This window comes from Heterocephalus glaber, unplaced genomic scaffold (genome assembly GCF_053883595.1).
Source record: "Heterocephalus glaber isolate CG9 unplaced genomic scaffold, H.glaber_assembly_v1.0 deba00000621, whole genome shotgun sequence".
Lineage (NCBI taxonomy): Eukaryota > Metazoa > Chordata > Mammalia > Rodentia > Bathyergidae > Heterocephalus > Heterocephalus glaber.
The window spans coordinates 6,072,646-6,089,062 of record NW_028258153.1 but is presented as its reverse complement, the minus strand read 5'-3'; the positions used below and the strand labels follow the sequence as shown (position 1 = coordinate 6,089,062).

Below are 16,417 nucleotides of genomic sequence, written 5' to 3'. Positions count from 1 at the left end.
CCAAACTCTTGATCAAGCTGTTTCTATCTTGTCCCTGCAGCATGGTGGGGGAGGATGGGGAGGGAAGGGGGTGGCTGGGGTCAAACAAGGCTCTGGCTGACGCAGTCTGCCTCCTGCCCCCGGCTGTTTTCCTGCTGTCCAGCCAGACTGCGCCTCCATTGCCCCACCCCCACCCCCAGCAGCCTCAAGCCCTTAATTCCTGACAGCTGCAGTGGCTGCCGGCAGAGATGGGGGAAGAAGGGGGAGTTTGCCATTAGCCTGCTGTTCCTCTGGTCACCCCCCCACCTGACAGTGGGGGACAAGGGAGGCCCCTCCCCTCTAATTCCCCAAGGATGGGCACTTCCAGAAATGGGTCCCTTCTGCTTCTGGGAGCCCAAGACTCCAGCAGCTCTGTCCCAAAGCCAGGAGGGGTTCCCTTCAGATAGGAGGTAGTGGGGTCTTGGGAGGGATGTGCCTATATAGAGTAGGAGGCTTGTGCCCACCTCATAGAGTAAGATGCTGAGGCCACAGCAGGCATAGGATTCATTATCAGGGCCCAGATTAGGACCAGAAACAGAAGCTAGAGCCTCCTTCCCCTCAACCCTCTGGTTCTCAGACCCTTGCCCTCTGTCATGGCGGAGCCAGTGTTCATTGAGAGACGGGAGAAAAGGAAAGAGTCCCAGAAGACCATGGGCAGACATGGCCAGGGCAAAACTCAGCATCCCATTTGAGGGCATGGGCAAGCAGCAGTCCGTGTTGGGGCCAGAGCTGCTGTGCTGATTCAGAACTCGTTTCCATTTCTGCTTTCACTAATTTGCTGTGTGACCTTAAATAAGTCACGACTCTCTCTGAGCCTCAGTATTTTCTTATGAAATAGAAGGGAGCTAAATAAAATGAACTCAAAGCCCACCTGAAAAATTAAAAGACTCTCCAATCCCTCCTCCCAGAGTGTACCACCCTAGGGTGCTGGGCTCCAAAACGAGCATTACTAGAGTCCTGGCATTTTTTCTTCCTTGTCTCACTGACCAGATGAGACTGGTCTCATTAGCCTCATTTCATAAAGCGGGAGAGGGAGTCTTCACCAGCAGGAGGCACCTGTTTAAGGTCCCGCAGCGAAGAAGAGGAACAGCCAGAGGCTGCCAAACCCCTACGCAGGACCCCACACCTGCATCCCACAGCAGGCTGCGGGGAAGTCCCTCCTGCAGGAGGAGAGGGAAACGGGGGACCCCTCCCCTCTAGCACCCGCAGGTGTGTGCTGGGCTGGGCTAGGCTGGGCTGGGGCGCTCCCAGCAGCTGCGTGCCAGCCAGGCACCCATACCTCGCGGTAACCCACAGCTTCTCCACACAAACCAGGGCGCCCCGCACACACGCAGTTCTGTGGGGAGAGCGCACAGACCCCAGAACCTCACCTTCGTCCGCTCACTGCAATCCGCCTCCCACTCCAGCCCTGAGCGGACGCAGTGGCCTCAGGACGCCTCCACACCCCCGTGTGACGTCACTGGGGTAGAGCCCTAAGACTGCATGGGATGGGGGGAGGCGGCGGAGCTCCCCGACCGGGACCGTCATTCCGTCTCCAGGCTGTGGGGCCGGGCACCGACAGCGCCATCCCCCCTCACCCTCCTTCTGCCCGCCTCGCACACCCTCGGAAACGCAGGCTCGCGGCACTGCGTTGGGGGGGGGGGCGGTCCCAGCACCCCAGCCTCAAGTCCTCAGCCCTCTGCACCTCCGGGCCCCCCTTACCCTCAAGAGGCATCAGGAGTAGTCGCGGGGGGCCTCGGGAAATTCCCCGGACCCCTGTGCCAGGAGGTGCCCTGCTCGCCTGCTCCCCTGCTCCCCACCCCACCCCCGAGGGCGGTGCCCGGGGGCGCTGCCCCATGCATCAGGGAGGCGGGCGCCGTCTGCTCCTGGAGCCGTGACCCGAGTCGGAGCTGTGTGTTCTGTGTCACAGCCGCCCCGACCCCTGCCGATCATGCGTCGCCGCCCCTGGCTCGCCAGTCCCACTGGGCTGTGAGCCCCCCACGCCTGTCCCATCACGGCCAGCGCGCCATGGGCAGCGCCCACCCTCGCCCCTGGCTGCGGCTCCCACCCCGGCCCCAGCCTCGGCCTGCGCTCTGGGCGCTCCTGCTCTTCCTACTGCTGCTGGCTGCCGCTGTGCCCAGGTGAGCCCTCACCTCATGCTCCGCCCTCCTGGAGAGCTGGGACCCCCAGGGCAGGGACCTCTAGTGCTCCTGCTGGGGCAGGGACCCCGGAATGTGGGAGGGTCAGGATCACAGGGTCACTGGTGCCCAAGGCAAGACAGTGAGGTTCCTCCTAGGAGGAGGTTAGACTGGCAACAGAATATGGGCAGTGCAGCAAGACAGGGCAATGCCCAGGAGAATAGTGGTAACTAGAAGAAGTGTATGTGAGGGGAGTAACCCCCAGTCTGAGTGTCTGCCACTCTGGGGGAATGCACCCCCTCCCCAGAGTACTTTGAAATTGCCTTGTTCCATCTTGCAGATCACCCCCAAGCATGAGCATTTTGAGCTGGAAGGGGGTATCCCAGGTAGGGGTCAGTGAGACACTACAGCTGGAAAGGTCCTGTGTGTGTGTGTGTGTGTGTGTGTGTGTGTGTGTGTGTGTGTGCGTGCGCGCGCGCGCGCGCATGCGCACTTGCATGCATGTGTGAATGAGCCCAGCAAGCTGGGCTGCTAAACAGCAGTCTGTGTGGATTTGTGTGTGAGAGTTTGTGGATCAATGTATGGTAAGAGAAACACATGTATCAATATGTCTTTGATTGTGTGTGTCTGTACCTATGTCTGGTGAAGTGCGCGCGTGTGTAAGTGTTCCTGGGTCTCTTGTATCCACCACAATGTTTGCAGAAGTGTGCCTGGGTAACTGCAATTGTGGCTGTCTAAAACATGCCTGTGTATGCAGACATCTGTGCCTGGCTAAGTACTTAGGAAATAATGTGTGCACAGACAGAAGTGTGTGCATTTGCACATGTTTACCTATGTGGGTGTGCAGCTGGGTGGGTTGTGGGAGTGATGGAGAGCAGGTCAAGGAAAGGAGAATGTTTAGGAGTGTGCTGACGAGCCCAAACTTAAAGCAGGAGTTGGAGCAGAGGGTGATTATGGCCTTTGGGACCCAGTGTATATTATTAAATGGGGCCGTGATAGCATCCCTCCCCCAAAATGCTTATCCCTTCTACCTTCCCACATGCCTGTAGGTCGGCACCCAACGACATCCTGGGCCTCCGCCTCCCCCCGGAGCCTGTGCTCAACGCCAACACAGTGTGCCTGACATTGCCTGGCCTGAGCCGGCGGCAGATGGAGGTGTGTGTGCGTCACCCTGATGTGGCCGCCTCAGCCATCCAGGGCATCCAGATCGCCATCCACGAATGTCAACACCAGTTCCGGGACCAACGCTGGAACTGCTCTAGTCTGGAGACTCGAAACAAGATCCCCTACGAGAGTCCCATCTTCAGCAGAGGTAGCTGCCCCCCTTGCCTGTTCCTCCCCATCATATCCAGCACCCTCACCCCAGGACCTCTGTGCCAGCCAGCCAAAATCCACTCAGGCTAGCAGCACTCAAGTCCTCACACCTGCCAAATGCAATGCTCTCCTGCCTCTTTCTGGTCTCAGAAAATCCATGAGGTGCGGGTGGAGAGACAGACAAATGGGACAGATGTGGCCCTGGCTGAGGGTGGTAGGTTCCATGCCTGAAAACTGGACTCCTAGATTATCCTGCCCTGTCACTGGCACGGCATACCTCAGGCCCAGGAAACACTCTGTCACCGGCCTCAGTTTACCCTTTACTTAGGATGGACTTAGGATGGAGAGTCTGTGAGAAGGCACCCAGGATGGGTGGGCCTGAAGAGGAGGTGGGACTTCCCACCAAATGGTGAGGGTAGGGAAGCTTGGGCAGGTAAATGTCTGTACTTCGTGGCTGGCTGGGGCTGTCGGGGTACACCACCAGCCTCTGTGTCATCCTCACCACCCCCTAAGCCTCTCTGAATCAGAGCACAATGGGTGTGTGCGTTCTTGTGTGAAGTGGCTCTGGCCCAGCAGGCCTGCCAGCCCTGCCAACCCCTGTTCTCAGTTTAGAGGAGCTGCAGCCCACTCCCTGTCCTCTCTGGACTGCTGGGTGACTTGAGGTGGAGGAGGTTTAGTCACTGGCTTCCTCTCACACTCACCTTAAGGCCTAGTATCTCAGACCTTGAATCAGGTCTTTGGAGCAAGATGGGGGGCCTGCCTCCTGTGTTGGCCTAGTGGGCATCTGTCTCCCTTCTCAGCTGCTTAGGTGAGATAATGTGGGGACCCAGTGGCCTTGGCTCCTTAGGACTTGTTCACTTCTAGTTGATAATGGAGGAGGAGAGGTACTCAAACCAAGTATCCCGGGGCTTGAGGCTGCTGGGGGCCAGGCTTCTGTATACCCCAACTTCAGGAAGAACTCAGAAAGTCAGGACCCTTCCTTTTTCACCAGGACTCGTGCTTGTGTCCCCAGAGCCCCTAAGTCAGAGGTCACCCCAGCTTCCCCCGCCCCAGCCCCAGGCCGCCAGCCCCGCCCCCACGCGCTCCCTCCTTCCTCCCCCGCACGCCCGGGGCGCTGTTTCTACCCAGCAGAGCCCAGCCCGGCGCGTGTGGCGGCATGCAGCCGCGAACTAATCCCCGCGGGCCGCGCAGACGGCTCCCGGCCCCTGCCGCGCGGCTCTCCACGAGGGCGCCCCCTGCCCTGCGCTCCGCCCCTCCCGGCCCTCCAGCCCCGCCAGCCCCGCCAGCCGGGCCAGCCCAAGCCTCGAGCTGTCCAGGGGCGGCGGCCCGGACCCCGAGATGCTTGGCCGCCCGTGCGGCTGACACCAAGCGATAGGCCTTGGCACCTTCCGGGTTCAGCCGTCCCGGGCTTGGGCTCCGGTCGCTGCGCGCCAGCTCCCACCCTTGGGTTTCCGGGTCACCCGCGCTCCCTGAGACCCCGGGGGCGGCTGCTAGAGCCCTTGCTTCTGTTTCTGCTCCCTAGGGGCTCAGACGAGCGCCAAGGTTCTCGCCCCAGCCGCTTGGGGTGAGGCAAGGCAGGGCAAGCTCTTTTCAGCCCTCTCCCCGGCCTCGCTCCCCTCGGGTCCCCGTTCCCTCTAGACTGAGTAAACCCAGGTGTCTCGATCGGTCTCCCGGTCCGACCCGTGCGGCCCGGTGAAGGACCTGGGGGTCTTTGAAGCTCGAGGGGTGGGGGTGAGCTCAGAGCGGTGCAACCGCGCGGGGTTGGCGCGGCGCCAGGCGCTCCCGGGTTCACCTGCAGTTTAATAAGCGGGAGGTGAGCTGGGGGGACTGGTGAGGGTAAAGGCTAGGGGTGGAGGGGAGACTTGCCGGGGCTAGCCGAGAGGGGCGGCGCCTAGAGCGGGGAGGGGGCGGGGCGGCGGCTCCTGGCCCCGCCAGGCGGGTATTGGGCTCCTCCTCTGGGCCTCGGAACTCCGCCCTACCTCCTGGGCTCCTGCTCCTCCGTGGTAACCCCTCGTTTCTACCTCTCCTCAAAGGGGAGACTCTGGACTTCTGGAAAGAAAACTGCTACTCCGCCTGTCCCCCTCTCACCTCTGCCTGGACACCATAGCTCCTCCGCCCCATTCCTCATCTGGGTCCGCCCTCCTCCAGGGTCATTTCCTGGTCCATCGTGGTCCATCTCATCCAGGACTAGCTAAGTTTAAATCCCACAAGGCCATTATGGTGACAGTCGGCCGCTGGCATTTTGGTTCCTTCCCCCAATCTCTCTTTTTTTCAAGCTATGAATTGTCTGTTGTGGGGTCCTGTGACCATGATTTCCCTCAAGTGGAATATCAGCGGACTGACCCTTCCTTCTGACCCAGGTTGCCAAAGGGATTCCCTTAAAGTGGGTTTTGTCATGTTTAAATTCAGAAACTTCCGGTGTGTGTGAGAGGGGAGTGGTCCCTTGGGCTTTCCTTAGGTCACCCTATTGGCCTGCCACCTTCCCTAGGAGATGGGTTGGGCTGGAGGGATGCATCTGATGAAGGAGGGAGAGGAAATGATGCTTGGGCACCAACAGTGGACAAGCCTGGGAATATAATGGGGCTTTACCTGGCCAAAGAGAGGTGCTAGAGACCTGCGAAGGGGGAGGGGGAGGATTGGGATAGGGACTTCCAGGGGATTTTGGAGGGCCCTAATCCCATGCTGTTTGGTTTGCCCAGCCCAAGGGCAGCTATGATCTAAGTGCCAAAGGGCATTGTATCCCCAGCTTTTGGTACTGAGGACCCAAAAAGGTTAGTGCCAGGCACTGGGCAGAAAGTCTGTTAGTGAAGACTAGAGAACCCCTCGATATCTCACTCAGAAGGTAGGGACAAGAAGGAAGTTTGAGGGAGGTGCTGCTGGGGGCTGAGTTTAGGAACTGAAGTGGGCAGGGCTAGAAGGTGAGAGATTCACAAGCAGGTCCCATACAGAGAGAGTTCTCATACAGTTTAGCTGTTGATCTCCCTAAGTTCCAAACCCATTTGGAATGGATGGAAAGTGGGCACCAGACCCCAGGGCAAGCCAGGTTCCCAGCCCAGGAGAAACCAGCAGTTTAAATACCTGGCCTCTCTTCTCCAAGGTCTGGCTCTTTCTTTTCCCACCTACCTTTTTTACACTGGTTTTACATCCAGGCCTCTAGGGCTTGGGGTACATGGTGACATTCAGATGGGAAAATTGAGGCACAGTCACATCCCAGAAGGTTCTAGTATTCTAATGACACCCAATAAATTAGCCAACATGCATTAAGCACTTGCTTTACATCGTGCATTGTTCCACTTTATGCTTTAGGGTCCTCAAACTGTCCCTATGTGGTAGGTCCTTTATTATCCTTATTTTACAAATGAAACTAAGAGAGATTGGGTAACTTGCAAAGTGAGGTCACACAGCTTGAAAGTGAGCAGTAGAGCTGGGATTATGCAGGCCAGCTGACTTTAGAGCTTGCACCCAACTGCCTCACAAGCTGCAAGGCCAGCATGAACACTACTGTGTGCCCAGAGGTGAGCTGGTGTGATGGGAGTGTGTACCCCAAGAAATGCAACCAACACACACATACACACACACCCCATCCATACTTGTGCCAATGCATAGCCCCATTCAGAGTCCTTTGTAAGCACTGTTGCATGTACACAATTTCTCTCTCTGTCTCCCCCTACTCCCCACAAATAAGCATGCACAGATTATTTGCACTGAAGGATGGAAACCAGACCTACTCTTTTCTTCTCCGAGTTGAATGGGTAGGGCTCAAGCTTCTCTAGCCTCTCCTGGTTCCCACTGCCCCCTTTCATCCTCTCTCCTCAGTACTCTCCTGCCCTCCAAGTCTCCATCCCAGCCCCTTCCTGGCCCTTGGCTGCAGCCTGTAGCAGCAGCTGACTCCACTTAAATGCTGGCAGTCCCTGTCCCAGATCAAAGGCAGGGCAGCTAATTGTTCGTCTTAACGAGCCCCCCCTTCTGCTCCGGGCAGCCCAGCTGGCCATGGCCCCACCCCTTCCCCCCTCCAGCTGGCCAGATGGCACTGTGCCTGCGTCTGCCCCAGACAGTTGGGGCCAGACCGAAACTGGGGCCCTGAATGGGAGCTGGGGGGCAGACTCAGTAGGCTGGGCTTCTCTGAGGCCTGGATGCATAGAGCAGAGGGTGGCTATGCAGGCCTTGCCTGATCACCTCTACAGGTGGCTATACAGCTGTCAGAGGCCATGAGGCAGTATAGGGAAAGGCATATTGAGCTACATGGGGTAAGGGTGTTCTCTGCAGGCAGGCTGTGGGTTACATCTATCCAAATTCCTCCAGGCCTGCCCTTGAACATGACAGAGCCTGGAAGATGGTGGTTGGTCGTGCAATCCCTCTCCCACAGGGCCAGCCTCTTGCTTTTCCCTGGTATTAAGCGTAGACTCGGCTATAGGAACTGGAAACTGGGCTACCTAGGTTTCTTTCTTGATGGCTAAGCTCCCATGGGACCAGTGTCCTTCAGCAGAAAGTTGAACTTTGAAAGCTGGTTGTGGGTCTGGCTCTGTAACCCCTGTGACCTTGGACTTTCCCATTTGCATAGTACAGTGTATGATTGGTGGTGGTGGTGGTGCAGGGTGATCTCTGAGGTCTGGGCTGCTTTTAGAGGTCTGAGTATTGCCATGTGTCCTAGAGCAGGCTAGTGACTCCCCCAGCAATAAGAAAAGTCCTCAGAGTTCCAAAGATAAAAGGCAGGGGATAAATGTAGGGTGCACTTCCCAGGGACTGGGGCCCACCCTCCCTCCCCTTAGGCCCCACCCTCCCTCCCCTTAGGCCCCACCATCCCAGAGCAGTTTCTGCTCCCCTGCAGCTCTTGCCAATTCCCAGCATCCCTTTGAAGGCTCCAGCCCAATCCCCATCTCCTCAGGTCTGCTCATGGCTGGGCCCCTTATGGAAAAATGTACTGAGATACTATGAACTGGAAAGGAAAAGGAATCTGCTTCCAGGGCTTCCAGTAGCCTAAATGATTTGCTTTAGAGAGGATTATGAGCCCCTGGGCTCTGTCTTGATCAGGGTGAAAGAAAAAACAACGGCCTGAAAATGCAGCAGGAATGAGTGGGGTCAGACAGCAGGAAAAACATCCCAATAGTAGTGAGAACTCATGTAGTATGTACTATGAGTGAAACACTACTCCAAGCACTTTACATTTAGTAACTCATTTAATTCTTGGAACAACCATGAGGCAAATAATAATAACAACCCTATTTTAAAGATGAGGAACTGAGGTACAATGAGGTCATGACACTTGACCAATGTCACATAGCTATTAACTAGTAATTGGAAAAGCCAAGATTAGAACCCAGGCAAACTGGCTCCAGAGATCAGTTCTTCTCTGCCACACATCTTGTATCATCATCATCATCATCATCATCATCATCATCATCATCATATTGTTGTTTGCTGTTGTTGTTCTTTCCCTGGGCAGGAAGATGAGGATGGGGCTCTGTGAGCAGAAGTGAGGTTTGGGGTAAGAATGGCCTAGGTTCTCTGTCTCATCCTGCTTGGCCTCTAGGGTCTGTATGCCCTGCAGGTCTCTGAAGCCGGGGTAGAAGAACTCAGAGTTTTTATTTCCTCTGAATCTCTGGCCTCCCCGAGGGTTATCAGCCTCCTGCCAGGTCCTAGGCTTCTCCTACAAGGGCCCATGGCACAGGTAGATTCTCCTCCCTGTGTAGGAACTATTCTTGCTGCCAGCTTCTCCCAGTGTCTGCCCCTCCCAGTGCCTGCCCTCTCTCCACGGTCCAGAGGCTGGGCGGAGATTTGTACAACAAAGTGCTCCTAGCTAGTCCTTTCTCAGATTCAGAATAAGCAAGAAGTAGCCTGCAGGCCTAAGAGCTGGACCCACCTCTGCAAGTAGGCCGCCCCCTGCCACAGGTGTAGGGTGGGATCACAGAGAAGGAAAGCAGTGTAGACAAGTAAGTGGGCAGGCTGGCCCAGCCCTGGGCCTCTGTGAATGGCTAACTCAGGGAGTCTTGTACCTTCTGAGCATCAGTGGAAGGTAACTTCCTCCTCAGTTTTCAGCACTGCTATAGGCTAGCCCATTGGGCCCCCTTGGTCATCCCTCAAATGTCTTCACCTGACCTTGAGAGACCATAGGCAGGGTGGCTGTGGGGTACCCTTTTTTTCCTTTCCTTTTCTTTTCTTTTCTTTTCTTTGATACTGGGGATCAAACTCAGGACCTCTCACTTGCGAGGCAGGTGCGGCAGGTGTGGCTTGCGTGGTGCCACTGAGTTTAATCCCTGGCCTTTTGGTATCCATTTCTGAGCGACTTTCAGGTATGTCTTGTGTATGAGGACAGGTACCACCAGGGAGGGTTGTGAGCTGGGCCTAAGCTAGGTGCACACCTGCAGGCGATCTTGGGGTAGGGCGCTTTGGGAATAGACTCCTTTTACTTATCCTCCTGTCCGCTGGCATCTCCTAGGGCCTGGCATTCCATCATTGATACTTTATTCTTTAGATTAAACTTGGCTTTCTTTCTGCAGGCTATTTTAAAATTGCAGGTATCACCATGAAAGGTAATAGATTAAATCCCTGATCTGAAGAAGAATGTGTTTACCAGGTGCTCTCTGCCCTAAAGGAGAGATCTAGACACACAAATTCCAAGCTTGCTAAGGGTGACATTCATGAAAAGGGGGAGTGTATGGTGAAGACCTCCCCACTATGACCAGCAGAATGCTTGGCTTTTGCTGTGATTCCTTCCCTTCTCTGACTCTCTCCCCTTGTACCAGATCCTCCACCACACTGGTTTGAAGACAAACTTGGGCAGGATGGACAGGGCATGAGATGTCGAAGCCACTCCAGAGTCCGTGTGTTTTGGGTCTCTAACCGCAGGTTTCCGAGAGAGCGCTTTCGCCTATGCCATCGCGGCAGCCGGGGTGGTGCATGCGGTATCTAACGCGTGCGCTCTGGGCAAACTGCGGGCCTGCGGCTGCGACGCGTCCCGACGCGGGGACGAAGAGGCCTTCCGTCGGAAGCTGCATCGACTGCAGCTAGATGCGCTTCAGCGCGGTAAGGGCCTGAGCCACGGGGTTCCGGAACACCCCGCCCTGCCCCCTGCCAGCCCGGGCCTGCAGGACTCCTGGGAGTGGGGCGGCTGCAGCCCCGATGTGGGCTTCGGGGAACGCTTCTCTAAGGACTTTCTGGACTCCCGGGAGCCTCACAGAGACATCCACGCGCGCATGAGGCTCCACAACAACCGAGTTGGGAGGCAGGTGAGAGCCCCGGCCCCTAGGCCGGATGCAAAGCCCTCGGCCTAGGGCCTGCCCCTCCCCCAAGCTACCTCTTCCTTGGTCCAAACTCCTCTGCCAACTCCACAAACTTTCCACTGTCCTCTCCTAATTCAGTCAACAAGCATGTCTTAAAGACCTACTATGCCCTGGGAGTAGCCCAGTATTACAGGGCCCAACCGACCCTTGCCAAAGACGCCCCCCCCCCCCCCGCCAGCCTGCTCCTCTTACTTCCTTCAGTGATCTGGACTGGGGTGGCCTGCAGGACCTCAGGGGTCTAGGCCTGGGTCGTCACCCTATTTCCTTTACAGAGTGAGAAGGTGAAACTAGACCATCATCAGATGCTCCCAGCTCTAATGTTCTGTGGCGCCATGCGTCCTAGGTCTCATGTCCCCATCTGTTCCCATCCAGAAGGAGAGATTCCTGCAAAGTGAAAGGGCAAAGGGAGGTTCCCAGGGCCCAACAAAGACCTTTCTCCCCTGCCCTTGAATGTTCACAGAACCTCAAAGGTCACAACATTCATTCAAAAAAATTAAATACATAAATAAAAAGAAGAAGGGGAAGGAAGGAAAGAAATAGCCTGCATTTGTTTAGTGCCTAATGTGTTAGGTACTGTTCTGAGTACCTTATTACATATCAGCCCATTTAATCCTTACAGCTACCTAAGATGTGAGGTTATTAACCTCGAATTCAGCTAGGGAAACTGAGGCAGAGATGACTAAGAAGCTTGCTAGAGATGATGCAATCAGGGAGAGTATAGAGGCGGAATCCATCCCCAGGCAGTGGAGCTCTGAGCCTGTACTCATTTGTTGTACACTGCTGCATCATGAGCCCTACTGGTAGCTTAACACTCTTCTTTCCTGGAGATTGATTCCACCCCATCCCTTCTCTTGACCCTGCCCAGCCTGCTCAGGCCTGGATCCAGGCTTCCTCTATTCTTGCTCCCCTGGAGCTCTTGGCCCACTGCAGTTGTCTCCTGCCTTCACAGACTCCCAGCTGATTCAGCAATCCCCACTTCAACTTACAGGCAGGGTAAATTGAGGCACACCCACCCTCAGGTTTCTACCAGTTCCCACTCACCCCTGCTTTGTATGTGCATACAGCTCTTTTCCCAAGCTTCTTTACCACCCCAGCCTTACAGACAGTGCCTCCTCCTCTCCTCGTTAAACTGGTTAATTAATGGCTGCTGCCTGTGGGAAGCAGATGTTCTGGAGCTGTTGGCCCGGGGAGGCACTGGGCTGGTTCCCAAGTGGTGCTGACACCATGAGCTACACATGTGAGCTGCACAAACCTTTAAGACCTGGAAGGGCCCAGTCCCTCTCTTATGGTCTTCCTGCCTGGCTTCAGGACCCCAGATCCTTGCTATCCTTGTCTGAAAGTGTGTTTTTCTGAATGGCATAGAGAAAATGTGGATGTGGCCCACTTCCTGTGGGGTGTCTGGTGAGGATAATACCACCAGGTTCTTTGGGAGGAGACTGTAGAACAGGTTGAGAGCTGGGAGGGGGCGTAGATCCTGTTCCCATAGCCACCTCCCTTGGAGGCCTGGGAACCTCTCTCCACTTTCATGGGGAGAGAGCCTGACTCTCCTCTGGGTTGTGCTCTACCTTCAGGTAGAGCTTTGGCACCTGTTGGCACTCAGATCAGGCCAGAATAGGTCCCAGTCAGCATATTGGGAGGGGGTGGTCTCCTTAGGCCCTGGGTCCCCGAAGGCTGGGGTCGGGTCGCCATAGTGGAATGAGGTTTTCTCACACTCACAGGCTGAAGTGAGGCCGGTGGCTTTGGGCGTGGATGTTAGTGGGGGTGGCGCGGCCCGTCCTCTCCCTTCCTGGTCCCTACCCCGGCTATGGAAGGAGAGGGAATTTCCCTGAAGATCTGGCATCCCCCCTCAGGAAGCAAGAACCCCCATCCCCAAGGGCCCCCTGCAGCTGCTGGGAAGGCCGGCCGGAAGGAGGGAATTCCCCCAGGGCCTAGCCTGGTGGGAGGCGGATGGAAGCGCAGCAGAACTGCAGCGGGCAGAGGAGCGCTGACTGCTTGGCTCGGGAGCTTCCGGCCTCAATGTTTGTTTCTGTTCAATGGGAGCTGGTTTCAAAAGCCTAGGAGATTCCAGACCAGTCCCAGTGGCGGGAGAAGGGCAGGGGCCTGGTTTCCGGTGTCACCCCTTACGCTGCCTTCCTCCGCAGGCGGTGATGGAGAACATGAGGCGAAAGTGCAAGTGCCACGGCACGTCAGGCAGCTGCCAGCTCAAGACCTGCTGGCAGGTGACGCCCGAGTTCCGCGCCGTGGGGGCGCTGCTTCGCAGCCGCTTCCACCGCGCCACGCTCATCCGGCCGCACAACCGCAACGGCGGCCAGCTGGAGCCCGGCCCCGCGGGGGCACCCTCGCCTGCTCCAGGCACCCCGGGCCCGCGCCGCCGAGCCAGCCCCGCCGACCTAGTCTACTTTGAGAAGTCGCCCGACTTCTGTGAGCGGGAGCCGCGCCTGGACTCGGCGGGCACCGTCGGCCGCCTGTGCAACAAGAGCAGCGCAGGCCCGGATGGCTGCGGTAGTATGTGCTGCGGCCGTGGCCACAACATCCTGCGCCAGACGCGCAGCGAGCGCTGCCATTGCCGCTTCCACTGGTGCTGCTTCGTGGTCTGTGAAGAGTGCCGCATCACCGAGTGGGTCAGCGTGTGCAAGTGAGCGGCCCAGGCTCTCTGGGCCCTGGGAAAGCTTTCCCTCCTACATCTGGGCCCTCTGCCTCTTGTGATCCCAGGCAAGCACCACTGCCTCGGCTCTTGGGACAGGAGGTTGGACCGCGGGATCTTACAGGGTCTGCAGTCAGGGGACAGTCCAGGCCTGTCTGACAACACCGTGTACTTCTGTGGGTTCTAGGATTGATTGGCTCACGCCTTCTACCAAGCTCAGACTCCCCAGGGTGGCTGGAGAATGCCTCACATCCTAGCACAATTGTCAGCCAGGCAGCCCAGCCCCTTAGGCCTGTCTCCTTTCTCCCCTACCCCTAGAGTGGGAGGGATGGGACCTCATGAGCTGGGGGAGGAAGATTAAAAAGAAGGAATGGACATAGCGAGCTGAAATGAACCCATAAAGGCCCTGGACACCGTGCCCACTGGCCTCTGCCCCTTATTCCCCTCGCCATTCAGGTATCAGGTATTTATTTTGCACTCTCTTGGTGGCACTCCCTGGGGGGAGGAGAGGCACTGGAGAATAAGAGAGACACAGCATCTGCCTTCTAGGAGTTTACATTTTGCTGAGGGAGATGGACAAAACCAGTAAACACAGTCATTTCAGACAATGTTATGTGCTGTGAAGAAAATAAAGAAAATAAAGCAGGGCCCTGGTGTACAGTGCTTTGTGGGCCCCTTCTGATAAAAGGGGAAGCCTGAGATGTGATATTCCTGTGGTGACCTGCAAAATGGGACAAGGAGCCATGAGGAGATCAGGAGGTAACACTTTCAGGCAGAGACCATGGAAATACAAAAGCTCTGGGGGAGAAAGACCTCCACCTGTTGGAGGAGCAGCTAAGATGCCCTTGTGACTAGAGTGAAGAAATCAGAGGGCTGATGGGCAGGAGAGGCACTCAGAGGGTGGGCAAATGTCAAGTCACATGTCTTTCTAGGCTTAGGCAAGGAGTTGGGATTTTATTCAAAAGCAATGAGAACATTCAGGGTCTTAACAAGGGAGTATCATGGTCCGATTCCCATATGGGTTGTTGTGTGGGGAACTGGATGAAGGTGTTAGCTGGAAAGCCAATTAGGGGGGCTACAGCCATCTTCCAAACCAGAAATGAGGCTTGGATGGAGGCAGTGGAAATGACAAAAAGGGGCTGGATTCAGAGTCTTCAGTGCCAGAGCTCCAACCGCCCACTTTGTACCTGAGCCCTCTGCCACAAGCCAGGACGAGTGGCAGTGCCCAGCAGCAACCGTCAGTAGAGACAGGAGACACTCTGAGAGGAGTAATCCTGGGCAAGACCCAGCTCAACCCAGCCCAGCGCCCCAGGGAACAGGTGGGGCCAGGAGGTGCGGCTGGGAAGAGGGGGGAGGAGGAGGGGAGGGGCCCCAGACTCCCTGTCTGGAGCTGGGCTCTAGGAGTCAGGGCAGGAAAGTCAGGGTGTGTGATTTGTGAGCAAGGCCCAGGGGGCCAGCTTTCCCGGGCCTCTTTTGCTCTGACAGCCCCTGCACAGGGTGCTCCTTAGCAGGTCATAATCACTCCCTGCCCTCATGCCCATCAGAACACTGCTGAGCTGGCAGCTTGGGTCCTGGGTTGCATCTCCTCGGTTCAGACCTGATGATTTTCAGCCTCTCAGAATATCAGGAAAAGAACATTTCACCTGCTTCATCTAGGCTTCCTGCTGTTCACAGCTGGGGACCATGGTGGCTGCCTCAGTTTATCCCAGAATGGCACTTCTCTTGAACAAGACAAGGACTAAAGTCTTGTTCCTTTCCCCAATTGCCTGCCTTCCCAAGACTCCCATTTTCCCTACCCTTTTCCTATTTTTTCTGTACCCTGGATGGGGACCAAAAGGAAAAGAGGCTCCCAGCAAGATGTACGCCTGTGGCCCCTCCAGCTGGGAGATTTGCCCTCATCTCCTGGGCTTCCAATTGCTGGATCGAAGCAGCTCCCAGGCATGCCTAAGGCAGCAGGCCCTTCCAAAAGCTCAGCTCTGCCACTTTGGTGGAGTACAGGGTTTCTCTCCCCATCCCCCAAAAGACGGCCCTACAGGCAGGCGGGTGAGAGTCCCCAGGGAGAGGGGGTAGGCAGGAGCAGCCAGACACACCTGCCTCATTCCTTTCCTCTTGTTCACCCTGGAAGAGCTGTGGGGGCTGGGTTCCCACCGCCTTATCCCTCCCATTCCAGGGAGGAGGAGAGACCAGTGCTGGGGCCAACGGAGGTGTATGTGGGGTACTCTCACCTCTAGCAGTGTCCATTGGAGCATTAGCTGTGGCCTCACCCTCCTCTGCCTTCCAGGCTTATAGAGGATGGGGATGGGGCGGGGGAGACTGGAGGTGACAGCTCTAGCATCAAGTTAGGGAATCAGGTAGGAGAGGCAACCCTGCAGAGCACACTTCGTCTAAGAAGGGTGGGTGGCAGGGTGGAGCAGGGGCCCAAGCAGGAGTTGTAGGGGACACATTCTAATGAGTCAGGTTGTGGTGAGCTGATGATACATGCTAGCCTAGTCTGTAAAGGAGGGGAGGAAAAGTTGGGAGAGGAATGAATAAAGTGTTGCCCACTCCCCATTCTTTCCCTGACCCAGAAGTTGAGTCCTGAGGCCAAGGCTGGACCCCACAGGGGAAAGGAGGGTGTGGGACTTGGTAAGGGGCCTAAAGGGAGATGTATGGATGATGAAGAGTGGGAAGAGGGGGCTGAGAGGCGCTGGCCTTAGGCAGTCTGGCTGAAGGGTGAGGCAGGAATAGTTGTGCTGAGTGGAAATAGGAAAAAATGGGCTGAAATTAAGTGGGAGGGTGGAGGTGAGATGGGGAACACCAGAGGTGAGACTTGGAAATGGGAACAAAGGTAGCCAGAGGTCATTTGGAGAAGAGAGGACCATCCCCGTCTCCAACACCTTTCACCCGATGGACCCTAGGTTACTGCCTTGCAAGCAGAAGTGGGTCTAATGGAGCCCAGTTTGTCCCAAGAGGAGGAAATGAGAGGACTAACAGAAAGAGGGTGGTAGGTGGAGCAGCAGGGAGTGGTGGGGTTAAGGGTCAAGGTCAGGCAGCCGGCTGGAGCG

The 16,417-nt window shown here is 56.5% G+C and overlaps 1 protein-coding gene across 1 annotated transcript; it reads left to right on the top strand.

The window, feature by feature from the left end:
• The first annotated feature begins 1,351 nt into the window (after positions 1-1,351).
• On the top strand, positions 1,352-14,691 carry Wnt10a (Wnt family member 10A). Its single transcript, XM_004864567.3, has 4 exons — positions 1,352-2,138; positions 3,185-3,447; positions 10,296-10,675; positions 12,871-14,691. Exons 1-4 carry the CDS (start codon positions 1,501-1,503, stop codon positions 13,366-13,368), a joined length of 1,779 nt encoding a protein of 592 aa, XP_004864624.3. The 5' UTR covers positions 1,352-1,500; the 3' UTR covers positions 13,369-14,691.
• Positions 14,692-16,417: the final 1,726 nt, after the last annotated feature.

Bases quoted from the DNA above. Each gene is read 5' to 3' on its own strand.
- Wnt10a (XM_004864567.3), top strand. From the start codon at position 1,501: ATGGGATGGGGGGAGGCGGCGGAGCTCCCCGACCGGGACCGTCATTCC. The intron at 3,448-10,295 runs GTAGCTGCCCCC...CTCTAACCGCAG, and splicing joins GAGTCCCATCTTCAGCAGAG to GTTTCCGAGAGAGCGCTTTC. The intron at 10,676-12,870 runs GTGAGAGCCCCG...CTTCCTCCGCAG, and splicing joins ACAACCGAGTTGGGAGGCAG to GCGGTGATGGAGAACATGAG.